The 14,486-nt window shown below is 31.6% G+C and overlaps 1 protein-coding gene across 5 annotated transcripts in view; it reads left to right on the top strand.

Moving 5' to 3' along the window:
• The window catches only part of LOC139498090 (uncharacterized), a 58,608-nt gene that overhangs the window by 11,096 nt on the left and 33,026 nt on the right, over nt 1-14,486 (top strand). The window contains exons 8-16 of one of the 5 annotated variants that reach the window (XM_071286428.1): nt 724-816; nt 1,534-1,578; nt 2,082-2,114; nt 2,569-2,613; nt 3,347-3,577; nt 7,038-7,664; nt 8,373-8,482; nt 10,283-11,487; nt 11,834-11,977. In XM_071286428.1, the coding sequence (XP_071142529.1) occupies nt 724-816; nt 1,534-1,578; nt 2,082-2,114; nt 2,569-2,613; nt 3,347-3,577; nt 7,038-7,664; nt 8,373-8,482; nt 10,283-11,487; nt 11,834-11,846 (2,402 nt within the window). In that variant the 3' untranslated portion in view covers nt 11,847-11,977. Of the gene's footprint in view, nt 1-723; nt 817-1,533; nt 1,579-2,081; nt 2,115-2,568; nt 2,614-3,346; nt 3,578-7,037; nt 7,665-8,372; nt 8,483-10,282; nt 11,584-11,833; nt 11,978-14,486 lie in introns of all 5 variants that reach the window. The other 4 variants (XM_071286429.1, XM_071286430.1, XM_071286431.1 and 1 more) reach the window with 4 other exon arrangements.

Genomic DNA, 14,486 nt, shown 5'->3' with positions numbered 1-14,486 from the left:
GCGAAAAACAAATTTTGTATCGGGATCGAGAGGAAAATATAGTTTACTAGACGACTGTAAATGATTTGTGATATCTATAACATGCAAAGTAACCTATTTTGGTAAGCAAAACATAAAACTAGGGAAGATGTAGTATGATTGCCAAAGAGAAAACTATCCACCAAAAGTCAAACATGTCAAATGAAATGGATATATAACAAATCATAGGCAACACTTCGTGCTTCAACAATAACAGAGCTGCTTAAAGAAAAAAAATATATTCATAGAACTCGACTAGAATCATCACGCTATATCTTAAAAGACCTCATTGATGTTACTTTTAAACCTTTTCTTTTTGAAATTATTAAGATTCATTTGGGCAGATTTGTTTCAATACACATCATGTACTGCTTTAATACTAAGTAAATTTGATTTTTAAGCGGATATGAATCATCAATGTACCTTTTATCATAACGAAGAGGGTCAAACATTTTGTTTTAACTTAGTGAAAGGACCAACATTATGAAAACTACTATTCAACTGATTTTGTTTTGAACATCTTGAATTGTCATTTGTAACATACAAAGAAATAGTTTCGAAGTTAGTATTTGTAAGACTTAAGGCATACAATTAAAAATAATAATCATGTCTTTGGAATTCCATGGATATTATACCTGTTATACATTGTTATACAAGTTATAGTGTATTATTCTATAATTACACCGTTTTCTGTTTTTTTTTTAGTTTATTTTGTCGTTGCTGTCGTAGTGTTAAAAGTCAGCGACTTTGGTAAGCTACAAAGACACCCAACTTATAGAAGAAAAAAGATTATTCTAGGTAGATATAGCGTTTATTCAATTCTTCAAATACCTTATACATGCACACAATAACCTGGGGAATGAAATTGGTATCCATAGTTAACAATTTATCTATTTGTAGAGAGCACATATCTCTGTTTTGTGTCAATTCAGTTATCTGCTATTTCGTGTATCAGCATGTCTAATTTTTAAACAAAACACAAAATATAAAATCATAGACGAGTTTAGTTAAAGTGATTCGATAAATTTCCTAAGCCATATTATGATTATTTGTATGCAAATACATTGATGCGGATGTCAATACCAGTATTAAGATGCAGTAAGTAATGACATTGTTTATTTGTATAACGCATTGTCTCTTTCATGTCTATCATGATTCATGCCAATCTAAATAAATACTTGGTGGTATGCGTAATTGATGAAAATTAAAGTTTTCAATTATTCTACTGCTAAAACAAGGTTTACATTATAATAAGATATTCAATTTTGTTTTCCTTGAAAACGATACGTTCTTGATTTATGAAAAACTTAACTATATTTTCTTTTGACTACCAAATGAATTTCAAAGTAAACATATATTCAATTCGAATGACATCTGATATAGCCTTGAAGTATTTGTGACTTTGGCAACCGGCGTTTAAATACATTTTTAAAATCATCTATCTTCTGGAACAAACTCATCTATTAAATCATTTATGTATTGAGCCATATTCATACTATATCTTGATACATAAAGTTACAGGTGCTATATCCACACAAATTGATGCAAATGAAACAAAAGGTAAGCCAAACAATTTGAATCTTCATAATTTAGAATATAAGATAAAGTTAATAGATATCACAAGATTAAGAAATACTATAAGAAAACCAAGGTTTTTTCTGATAGTTTGTTTGATAGTTTGTTTGTTTGTTTTTATTAGTTCTGTTTTTGTTTTGTTTTGCTTTTTTAACACGCATTATGTAGAGAGCATTTGACAATTCTTTTATCAGTATTTTATAAGAACAATTACAGAACATAAAGAGACCAGCAAAACACATTACATAAGAAACAATTAAATTTAAATGTTAGGCATCCATTTTGTTAGCACTGATTCCAAAAAGGTTATACGATCCGAATTACAAATGTTTATTCAGTTTGATTCAAAATATCTCTGTGCAGGCTGTTTATACGTCCTTCATCAATACAACTGTAATTTTTAAATAAGCTGTATCTCCTAAAACCAACTCATCTACTGAACAAATTATGTTTTGATGCACTTAATCAATCAAATATATATTTTGCAGATGAAGTTGTAATACAACCAAATGAAACGATAGGTATGTACAAGTTCTATAAACCTTCATTGTTATTATGTTGTGCCGTTACAGCACTGTATCAGGTTAGGGAAAGGGTTGACTCCTTCAAACATGTTAAATCCCGCCACATTCTGTAAGTTTCTGTTCCAAGTCAGGAGAATATAGTTCGATGGTTGTCGTTGGTACATATCTGTAATGTTTGTTTTAAGTAAAATGTATTGTTATCTATTAAACTGTTTTTTTTCTTAAATGGATTGTTTCATGTTATGTATGTTTGGGTCTTTTATAGCCGAAAAATACGGTATGGTGCTGTCTAATTGTTAAAAGACAGTACGGATGCATCCATTTAATTTGAACCTTGATTGATTGACAATTATACCACTTCTCCTTATTTTCATAATCATCTGTTAGACAAATTATATTTTGAGACACTTACGCAAGCATACTTTTACTGATATGATATGTCTATCTATAGTTGCAGATGACATATCTACGAATTTACATGGAAATGAAACCGCAGGTATGTGAAAGTTTTAATGAATCTTAATTTTGTTAGAATATAAAATTAAGTTCATCAATATAATTAGACTAAACAGCAGTATCATCAAAAGTTAAACAACAAATATTCTCTATAAGGAAAATTCGAAATTGACAGGTCCTTATCAAATGGCAAAATCAAAAGCACAAACACATCAAACGAATTGAAAAACAAACTGTCATATATCTGACATGGTACAGCGTTTTAATAGTAGCGGTCGATTTCGTGTTTACTGCTTCGATACTAGCGTGACTTGTCCTGTACCAATTCAGGAATAAAACAATTGTTATTAAATAGTACATTTTTTATTATGCTGTTGTTCCGTTGTTTTCCACAAATAATTGATGATTTTCCCTCAGTTGCGTATAATTATATTATATTTAAAACTATGCGTGACAAACCAAACAGTCAAAATATGTAAAAATGTCAATAATAGTAGTACAGCAGTCAACATTTTGTTTTTATCTTAATCAGCAAAAAACAAAAAACCAACAAAACTAAAATATGACACAAAAAAAAAAAAACGCAACCCAAAATGACACAAAGATAAGGCAGATAATCGGAAACGAAGGACAAAAAACAATACCTAACCATTACAACATAACATAATGACTGTATGTAAGGTATGTACCTAACCACGCCAAAATGCAGAAACACAAATTGCATGTACATGTTTTGGACTAATAGAAAATGGATTTTTTCATTTTGCTTTTAGATGACGAAAGACAAAAGTTTATACATGAACTTTTCCTGAAAGGTGAATGCGGCAAACTTCATTTTGCAAGACTTGTATTTATTGGAAAACACGGAGTAGGAAAAACCAGTTTAATGAAACGATTACTGTGGCACAACAAGGAAGATGTCACTTCTACAGAGAGTACAGACGGGATTGAAGTCGAGAAATGCAATATCAATATTGCTGATGGGAAATGGAGCCCGTGTAATGGTAAGACGCCTTTGTTTATTCAGTTTTAGGTTTTCAAAGAATTTGCAAATAGTTACTGTTTATAACAACATTGGATTACATTTTCGAAACACTCTCAAGAACGCGAAGCAGTGTTAGTTTCTTCTACATTACACATTAAGCCGATCGCATCATAACAAAGTGACTGCTTTTTAAACCCATTGACATAAATTGCAGGGAGCCGATACTAGGTAGGCAGTAGTAGAATTTAAGTGAATTAATTCATTGGTTTAAGGCAAACAAATATATATTAAAAACCAATTCTTCAGGGAACAATTGAAGGTCTTTCCACCTCGATAATAAGAATGAAATTTAAAAAAACGATGTTAGAAAATGTCACTCCTTGTTGATGTTATTTGGTTCTTCAAATTGATATAAAAAATAAGACTGATAGTTATATGCAGAAGTCTTGAAATAATTTTTAGCAAAGGTCAAAATCTAGAATGTCAAAGTGACCTTTGACCTTCAATTTCAAGGTCATAGATCAGTGATATCAAATCAAAAGACCCCAGGTCAATCATTTGTATGGTTGTGGAGAAATACTGATTTCAAATACATAAGGGGAGAACAATCCTATAAGGGTTAACCAAAACACTTCGACTGAAATAGATTGAAGTTGTTCCTCTTTGTAAACAGCAATTTGGCAAACAAATCATATCATTTACTGTAACAGTTTCTTTTGAATAACGATAACAAGCAAAATTCAAAAATTTATAACATGACCTTGTCCTTCGACCTTGATCTCAATTTCAAGGTCATAGTTCAGTGAACAATGGTGAACACAAAACGGAAGACCGGAGGTCAATCATTTGTATGGTTGTGGAGAAATACTGATTTGAAATACATAAGGGGAGAAAACTCCTATAAGGGTTAACCAAAACACTTTGACTGAAATAGGTTGAAGTTGCGCCTTATTGTAAACAGTTATTTGGCAAACACATCATATCATTTACTGTCACATTTTCTGTGGTATAACGATAACAAGCAAAATTCAAAATTTAGAACATGACCTTGACCTTTGACCTTGACCTCAATTTCCTCCAAATGGACCAAGGACTTCATATCAAAAGACTGTAGGCCTCTACGACTTATAACGTATGAATTGATCCAACAAATCGCCTATCTTAAATTTTCAAAGGGAAATAACTCTCTTAAGATGTCTTCCAATCACTAAAGTCAAATAAACCAAATTATTCTCAAGAGTGGACAAATAATTTGGTGAAAACAGTTTGCTAAAATCTTTTACGGTTTTAGAGATATAGTGATAACAAGAAAAAGGGGACACGGGGTGATAACTCCTATAAGAATAAGTGTTCGGTCACACAGGGTGAGTTTTGAAACCCCCATTACTGTACAACATCATTGGCCAAAAAAATCCATTCGATATGTTGTAAGACAAAAAATCATCTCAGACGACAGAAGAAAAAAAAAAAAAAAAAAATAATCAGAAGAAAAACCAAAGGTTTTTTCGTGGAAAAACCTTTTGTTTTTCTTCTTCTGGTTATTTTTTTTTTCTGCCGTCTGTGATGCTTTTTTGTTTTATAACATATCGAATGGATGTTTGGCCAATGATGTTGTACAGTAATTGGGGTTTCAAAACTCACCCTGTGTGACCGAACACTTAGTTTTATAGGAGTTATCTCCCCACACCCCCCTTTTCTTGTTATCGCTATATCTCTAAAACCGTAGAAGATTTTAGCAAACTTTTTTTCACCAAATTGTTTGTCTACTCTTAAGAATGATTTGGTTAATTTTAACTGGAGTGATCGGAAGACATAATATGGGAGTTATTTCCCTTTGAAAATTTAAGATAGGCGATATGTTGGATAAATTCATACGTTATAAGTCGTAGAGGCCTACAGTCTTTTGATATGAAGTCCTTGGTCCATTTGAAGAAAATTGAGGTCAAGGTCAAATATCAAGGTCAAAGGTCAAGGTCAAATGTCAAGGTCAAAGGTCAAGGTCAAAGGTCAAGGTCATGTTTTTAATTGTGCTTGTTATCGTTATGCAAAAGAAACTGTAACAGTTAATGATATGATGTGTTTGCCAAATAACTGTTTACAATAAGGCGCAACTTCAACCTATTTAAGTCGAAGTGTTTTTGGTTAACCCTTATAGGAGTTTTCTCCCCTTATGTATTTGAAATCAGTATTTCTCCACAATCACACAAGTGATTAACCTCCGGTCTTTGGATTTTAGTTCACTGACCTTTGACCTTGAAATTGATATCAAGGTTGAAGGTCAAGGTTATATATTCTTAATTTTGAATTTTGCTTGTAATCCATATTCAAAAGAATACAAGCAAAATTCAAAATTTAGAATATGACCTTTTTTACCTTCAACCTTGATATCAATTTCAAGGTCATAGGTCAGTGAACTCAAATCGAATTTCCAGTATGACAAAACCATTACATGCACAGATAGCTTCACACACAAAGCAAAGGAACAGCACTTTTATTCCTGTTCTTTATTTCGAAGTCACAATGAAGCCTTCAACACGGAACAATAAATCTCTCATCTCAATGCAATTTAGATGATTCAGATATACTATATGGTATGTAACACCCACAAATACTCAAATAGCTGTATATGTTGTTTATCTACGCCCGATTAGAAACCAACTTACAGGAATGTAGTACAATTTTTAAAACCATATGTAAGATATAGATTGAATGATTAAGGACTGATGATCTTTGTAGAACACGTGTTAAACTTCTTTTGATTGTTTGAATTTTGTGAATGTGCATTCATATGTTGGGTTTTAATCTTTATTTGTCCCTTGTGCTGGTGAGACTACAGTTGAAACTATACCCTTGTATCAATATTTTACTTAATTTGTACTTGGTTTTGAGAGTGCATATTCAATTATATTTTTTTTTCTGTACTGTATCTGCTAATCACTATATTGCATTTTTGTTTGCATTTTCCAAAATGTCTGTGTGAGATTTAATTTAGAACTTGTATAAATCTCTGAATAACTTGCTAATATGTCTGTTATGTTTGTTCTAAATTTAGAATGTTTGCGTTACTCACTGAATTTTGACATTATTAAACAAGTACCATGCACATGGCAGGTTTAGCTACTTTTAACATTACATTTAACGCATTTCTTTTTTTGGTAAAACGTCTGTACCCTGTGATAGTTGGTTTACATTCGCTACGTTGTGGGGTATAATTGATCGTTTGATTTTGTCAGTTTCATAGAGTTTTCCCTTTTTGAATTTACTTTTTTGTATTTTCTATATGAAAATCATAGGGTATATCCAAAAGGTTTAGAGACATTGTTCTTATCATATCTTTGATTGGAAACTGTTGCATGCTACTAACAAAAGTTAGCAAAACAATGCATTGGACATATGATCGTGCATTTTTTCTTCGTGTGACAAAGAAGTAAAAAAAGCATACACATCTTTACACATCTTAATTGTTTTCATTTTAACAGAGACGGACGATGATGTACGCAGATTGATTCGCCAAGTGTTTAAAGGAAAGATGCTTAATGAAGAACGCAAAGCAACTGAAACTGTTGCTGATCATGAACCTTTGAGTTCAAATAAAGATGAATCAAAAGGTGAATCAGACATTGAACTTTCCTCAAGTTCCGATGAAAGTGATGACATGTCACATTGCTTTATTAACGATTCTCAGAGCGAAAGTGATGAAAGTGTTGACGCATTAAACATGCAAACATTAATCCTAGCTGTTAAGAAAGACGATCATGCAGCAGTAGAGACTGGTTTAAATGAGATGCAACAGGATAATTTCAAATTAGAAAAAACGTTTGACTCCAAAATTAACAACTATTCAAAGGAAAACGAGTCTGACCTTGTTAACGACGGTAGTATAAATGAAATGACTTCTACAATTATGAAATCATATCTTCAATTTAAAGAAAAGGAACAAGATGATATGTTGGCGTTTTGTTGGTTGTGGGATTTTGCTGGCCAGAAGGATTTTTATGCCACACACCAAGTCTTTTTGTCGAAACATGCAGTTTTTTTGCTGGTCACTGATAGCTTAGAGTTTAGCACTGCTGAAAATCAAGGGGAAGATTTTGAAGGCTCTGCGCGTAAGTTATTGAATTTAGAAACCGACACAAAAAAAAAATAACCTGCCTTAAAATGTTGTGCTTTTAAATTCTTCATTGCTGTCAATGATTATCTGAAAATCAAGGGGTAGATTTTAAAGGCTCTGCGCGTAAATTATTGAATTTAGAAACCGACACAAATGAAAATAACCTGCCTTAAAATGTTGTGCTTTTAAATTCTTCATTGCTGTCAATGGTTATCTGAAAATCAAGGGGTAGATTTTAAAGGCTCTGCGCGTAAATTATTGAATTTAGAAACCGACACAAAAAAAAAAAAATAACCTGCCTTAAAATGTTGTGCTTTTAAATTCTGCATTGCTTTCAATGATTATCTGACAAATAATAGTTTACACCTGCAAAGTGTTGTGATAGGATTATATTGAACATTATTTATGCATCATAGGAAACTTTAATCAGTCAAGCTACCCCCGCTACCTTGTTAAATTTTACAAATATGAGAAATAGGGCAATTTTTTTTTTGGTATTCTAACTCATAGCATTGTTTGAAAATATCTCGTGCAAGGTCATATTTTGTAATTTTAAACACAAATGTTTAATGGTCTAAGTATGAAAATAAAGAGATGTTGTATGATGATGTAAAATAGTCGGCTAATTGTTTAAAATACTTATACTAGGGGTTTTGTAAATAATGTGTATATATAATATTCACGTAAAAATATATCAATACAGAGTATGTAAGTTTCTGGTTTGACGCCATTCACTGCTACTGGTCGACTACGAAGAAAGGAAGACTTGACCCTCCAATCATTGTTGTGTGTACAAACGAAGACAAATTAAAGGTAAGCATGTTAATTCCTGTAAAACATTTGGTCTAAACTGTTAATTCTTTTTAATTCACTTGAATCAGATTTACTTTATTTGAGGATCACTGGTGTGTCTTTTGTAGACTCAACTTCGAGAGTGTCACACGATGACACATGATAAACAACACACTGACTCAATGAATCACATTTCTGTATGTATGTGCCTCTCCGAAGTCATGAGCCTGTAATTCAGTTGAATTGTTTTACTTTTGTCATTTCGGGGCCTCTTTTAGCTGACTATGCGGTATTGATATTGCTCATTTTAGAAGGCCGTACGGTAATATAAAAATAATAATTTTTGCGTCGTTTGATCTTTTGTGGAGAGTTGTCTCATTGGCATTCATACAACTTCTTCTTTGTTTATATTGATGAATTCGTTATGTAAATCATTTATATATATAATTCGTGATTTTTTATCCAAATTTAGGAATTTCTACACATTTATTCATTGTAAATATTGAACATTTGTATAAAATATAAAAAAAAAAAAAAACGAAGGGTAACACTAAGTTAAATGTCATATTTGATACTTTTTTTAAATCCAGTAAAGTTAAACCTATGCTGTACTTTAATTTATAGGTATCAATCAAATTCAATAGATATTTCATATTTCTTTAACAGGACTAATATTATTCAATGTCAGTATCATATTGTTTCTAACCCAGATTCAATTTCTAGATGACACTTAGCATCAACATAAGACACATCTTGAGGTGCACATTTGTTGTTCAGATGTGTTTGACCCCAGCACTTATATCATAGTACCAACGTATTTGAAATATAGTGTCTTAAAGTAACTAATGGATTGATGTAGACTGTTCACTCAACCATAAATTTTAATGAATGACAGAAGCAAACGGAATTCTTTGTGGGTTGTATATATCATGTTTTTATATGTCAATCAAAATTATTAGGTTTGAATTAAACCAACATAACGTGTTTAAATCTAAACGATATAACAATTCAAGTGTTTTACATAGCGTACATACAGTAATATTACAAAAATACTTATCTCCGAGGAAAATTCAAAACGGAAAGTCCCTTATCAAATTAAGGCTCAAACATATCAAACTAAAATATGACAACTGTCATATTCCTGACTTGCAACATGTATTTATTTATGTAAAAAATGTTGGATCGAACCCGGTTTTATAGCTAGCTAAATCTATCACTTGTATGATAGTTGCATCAAACTCCATTATATTGACAACGACATATGAACAAAACAAACAGAGATGATAGGTACACATGTCAAAAATAGTGATATAGCAGTCAACTCATCGTTGTATTATAATGTTAATCACTATAAAACATATTAAGCAAATTTATATCAAAGACGCACAAACAGGCAAAAAGACTAAACACGTAAGCAAAAATGGAAGACAAGAATATTAAACCTTACCATAGTACAATACTTGTAACACAATGACGGGGTGTGTAAGTACAGAGCCACAATATATAGTATGTTATGTACCTACCTGAATATTAGTTTACCATATAGTATTTTGATACCCGTTAAACTATAAAAAAAAGTGTCCAACATTAATCCTTCCATTATGATTCAAATCCCGCCATTAAATGGATTAGCTAATTGTTCTACAATTATCAACAGATATGAGTATCAAAGTAACGATAGTTATTGCCGCTTAAAACAATTAAAATATGAAATAAAGTCTTCTTAATCGATAAAATACATGATTCGTGTTAATCTTATCTTTACGTCAAATATTTAACCAAAGACGTATTATGATGCATTTTGCCTTTAATGTATTGAAGGAACCCTCAGAGAGAGAAAAACGACAAAAACAGTTCAAAAAGAATTTAAGAAAAGTTTTGAATAACCAGGAAAAGAAAGGACACTTGAGAAACATTCATTTTATTTCTAATACTGAGGATACTGATATTGTGTTTGAAAAGATTAGAAAAGATATTTCACGCCAAGCTATGGATATGGAAGATTGGGGCAAAGACTGTCCGTTAAAATGGCTTTTATTTCAAAAAGTCTTATTGAAGTTAAAAGACAACAATGTACCAATTTCATCAACGAACGCATTGCTAAAAATGGCAAAACATAAAGATATTGATATCAGCGAAGATAATGAAGTAAAACAATGCTTGCAATACTGTCATGACATGGGAACAGTTGTCTACTTTGACGAAGAAAACTTAGCAGATCATGTTATTTTGGACCCTAAATGGTTAATAAATGCCTTGAGATGTCTTGTTAGTGATAAAATTGATAATGTAATCGAAGTTTCAGATGACTGGGAAACATTGACAGACACTGGTCAATTGACAGATGCACTCATATCTCTCCTGTTCAAGAAAGAACCAGAATTAAACTTTGAAGAGAACAAAGCACATTTAATTGAAGTTATGAAACGTTTTGATATTATAGTGAACTTAAAAAAGTCAACTGCACTATACATGCCATGCATGATAAAGTCTTGCTCGTTCTCTGAAGTTCAAAAGCAGTTTGGTGACGAAAATCAACCATTTTACAAAACTAGCTGGTTATGTTTAGAATTTAAGTTTCTTCCTCCAGCCTTTTTCAACCATATTATTGCCTGGTATATTAAGCAGTATCAGGTGCATGTTATAATCGATAAAGAAAATCGAAGCAAAAGAAATGCATTATATCGCCAGATTGGTATATTTGATTTAGATTTGTCTTGTTGTGAACAACTTGTTGTTTGTGAAGGACCTAATGTTATAGCCCTTCAAGTATGGGATTCACGTAAGTCAAATAAGACTTACGGAGATTTGGAAACAAGCCTATATAAATTTGTTGAAACATTACGAAAGCACTACAATCTAAACATATCATATACAAACGCATTTACATGTACAGACGGTGATTTTACAATTAATCGAAAAACTATAAAGGATTTAACTACTTTTGATTACCGGTGCTCAGAGCATAAGAAAATTCACCTAGTAGCCGATTTAATTAATCCTTGGACTGTTAGTAAACAATTGCTGTAAGTATATCATTAACTCAATAGCATTGTTTTGTTTTGTTTTCAACAACATGTAACAGCGCGAAAATATATGGTTTTGTAAAATATCGTTTAACTGTATATTACCAAAATCACAGTTCTTTTAATTGAAAACATTGGGTTTGGCTTAAAAAATATATATATGCTTTGACACATTTGATGTTGATCTCAACTGGCAAAAACACTTATTTACAAGTGTGTGCCAATACGCACGCGTTTCGTCAACCTATTTTTATTTCTTTTGTATTGAAATTGCATGCAAAGTTTATTTCGAGGTATAAGGAAATTAAGGATTGAAAGGTTTTCAAGTTAGTGATCTTTTAACTAGACGGATATTCTAAGTTAAAACAAAAGTAACAATAACGAAAATACCGAACTCCGAGAAAAGTTCTGAACGAAAAGTCATTAGGCAAATGGCAATATCAAAACCTCAAACACATCTTAAAAATGGATAACAGGAGCCTGTAATTCAGTGGTTGTCGTTTGTTGATGTGTTACATATTTGTTTTTGTTCATTTTTTTTTATATGAATAAGGCCGTTAGTTTTTCATGTGTTTTCGTTTGAATTGTTTTACATTGTCATATCGGGGCTTTTTATAGCTGACTATGTGGTATGGGCTCTGCTCATTGTTGAAGGCCGTATGGTGACCTTTAGCTGTTAATGTATGTGTCATTTTGGTCTCTTGTGGACAGTTGTTTCATTGGCAATCATGCCACATCTTCTTTTTTTTATATATATATAACAACTGTAATATTCCTGACTTGGTAGAGGCATTTCCTAAGTAGAAACTATTCAAACGCCTCAGCATACATAATTATAAGCTCGTTTTAGTTCACAGCCAGCTCTTGTTAACGTATTGGGCATCAAGTAAATGGTTTCACTAAAGCTACATGCACTTGAATTGTGAGTTGTTTAATTTTCACTCTTACCACATCTTTTTAAATCTATATAAATGATAAAAAATCACATAGACATTTTTTTCTATTCAATCTCTCAGATATGCTTTTTTTATCATTCAAATCAGAGAAGTGGGAATTTGACACCTATAGTTTTTTAAAGTTTAATTTATAAAGATTGGTCTTCATTCTCAGTAAACGTATGAAAAATTTTAATTGAGAAGCTGTGATTTTTGTTCATGATACTAGTCTAATGAGGTGTAAATAAAGGCAGAAGTATTATACCGGTGTTAAACAGTCATAGATCGATTGAGAGAAAACAAATCCATATTTCAAACTAAAACCGAAGGAACACTAAAGTGCAACAAAAACATTCATAGAAACGAACCATTTGATAACAACGAAATAATAAATGATGGGTAAATTTGAAAAAAAGATGTACTTGCAAATGGCTATAGCAAATGAAGAAGTGAACTAATACTAGTATTTTATTTTTTTTCACCAGTATTTTGCTAAGTTTATTCTATTACCTAATATCCCGTTAAAATCTGAATTTTTTAAAATGTAGAAAGTTACTTATGTGTAGAAAAAAGTATTTTCTTCAATTTTATTATCACATCTTACTTCTGTTGAACTAGAAAGGCATGAATGAGAGTGACGTTACTCTTACATCTAAATACAATACAAAAAGAGACATACCGCGTAAATGTCAACTAGTGGAGTAAAATAAAAAAAATTTCTTCGATTTGATATATCCACTTTATTTCTGTTGAAATTTAAAGTGATAATACCTTTTAAATATGAGGGGAATCACACACGTACGATATAACATGTTAACACGTACATCGTTTATTAATATTATATACTTAGTTCAGGGCTAGTTAAAATCAAGTATACATATTGATCATGGAACTCTTATGTCACTTAATAAATGATAGACGTGGCTAAATAAGTGTATTTTTACTACGAAAACAGTGAATGTTTTCGCACATTACGATCCTTTAACATGTTTAACCAAGGTATACATGTCATACTGAAATAAATCAATAGTAATGCCTTAATAACGTTTATTCTTATAGAAATAATATAAATTGTAATCAGCTATTTTGTTTGTTTCATACATTGTATTCTGACATTGGACTCTAATCATCATTCTTTTTAACTGAGTTTTACTGTGCGTATATTGGTGTGCGTTTGTTTTTCTACATTGGCTAGAGGTATAGAGGGAGGGTTTAGATCTAAAAAAAAAAACATGGTTAACCCCGCCGCAATATCGCGTCTGTCCGAAGTCAGGAGCCTCTGGCCTCAAATAGTCTAGTAGGATTTTTGATTTTTTTTTTTTGTGTATAATTCGGAGTTTTGTATGCTGTCCATTATCACTTAATTAGTATGCATATTGTTAAGGGGCCAGCTTGAGGACGGATACGGGAGCGGGAGTTTCTCGCTACATCGAAGACCCATTGGTGGCCTTCGACTATTGTCTACTCTATGGTTGGGTTGTTGTCGCTTTGTCAAATTCCCCATTCCCATTTTCAGTTTTATATATAGGATAATGATTATTCAAATGCATAACGTTAATCTTTAAACCTTGTTTATTTCCATCAATGTGGTATTTTTATTTATCATGATTTCAAATTATAACTATGGCTGTATCGATTGATAAGAATTACAAATCCTTTCAATTATCTAAAAATTACTGTCGATGTTCAGAGTAAAAATTCACACTTGACTTTGGTATTCACAAATTTGAAGTTATATTGTGCATAATGAATACCCACATCATTAGGCTAAGCATATTTGTTCATGCCAGCTATAACCGTGCTAGCCATTTCAAATGTATATGCTGCTCCATAAAGTAACGGTTTCTCGTATTAATAAATATGTAAAGCAAAATATTTTCATCAATGACGTTTTGCGTAATTTCTTATATATTCTGACGTCAGACCCTGACTTCTTCTGACCGGCACATCTACAAACTCGTCAAACGCCAACGTATTGAGCATTTAGACAAAGGTAATACGTTCGATCCCTGCATAGTTTGACATTTCAAAATTGGTGTTGTTGTCACCCCAATATCATGACTA

Source organism: Mytilus edulis, chromosome 12 (assembly GCF_963676685.1).
Source record: "Mytilus edulis chromosome 12, xbMytEdul2.2, whole genome shotgun sequence".
Lineage (NCBI taxonomy): Eukaryota > Metazoa > Mollusca > Bivalvia > Mytilida > Mytilidae > Mytilus > Mytilus edulis.
The sequence above is the reverse complement of the archived record's forward strand: the minus strand, read 5'-3'. Positions and strand labels throughout refer to the sequence as shown.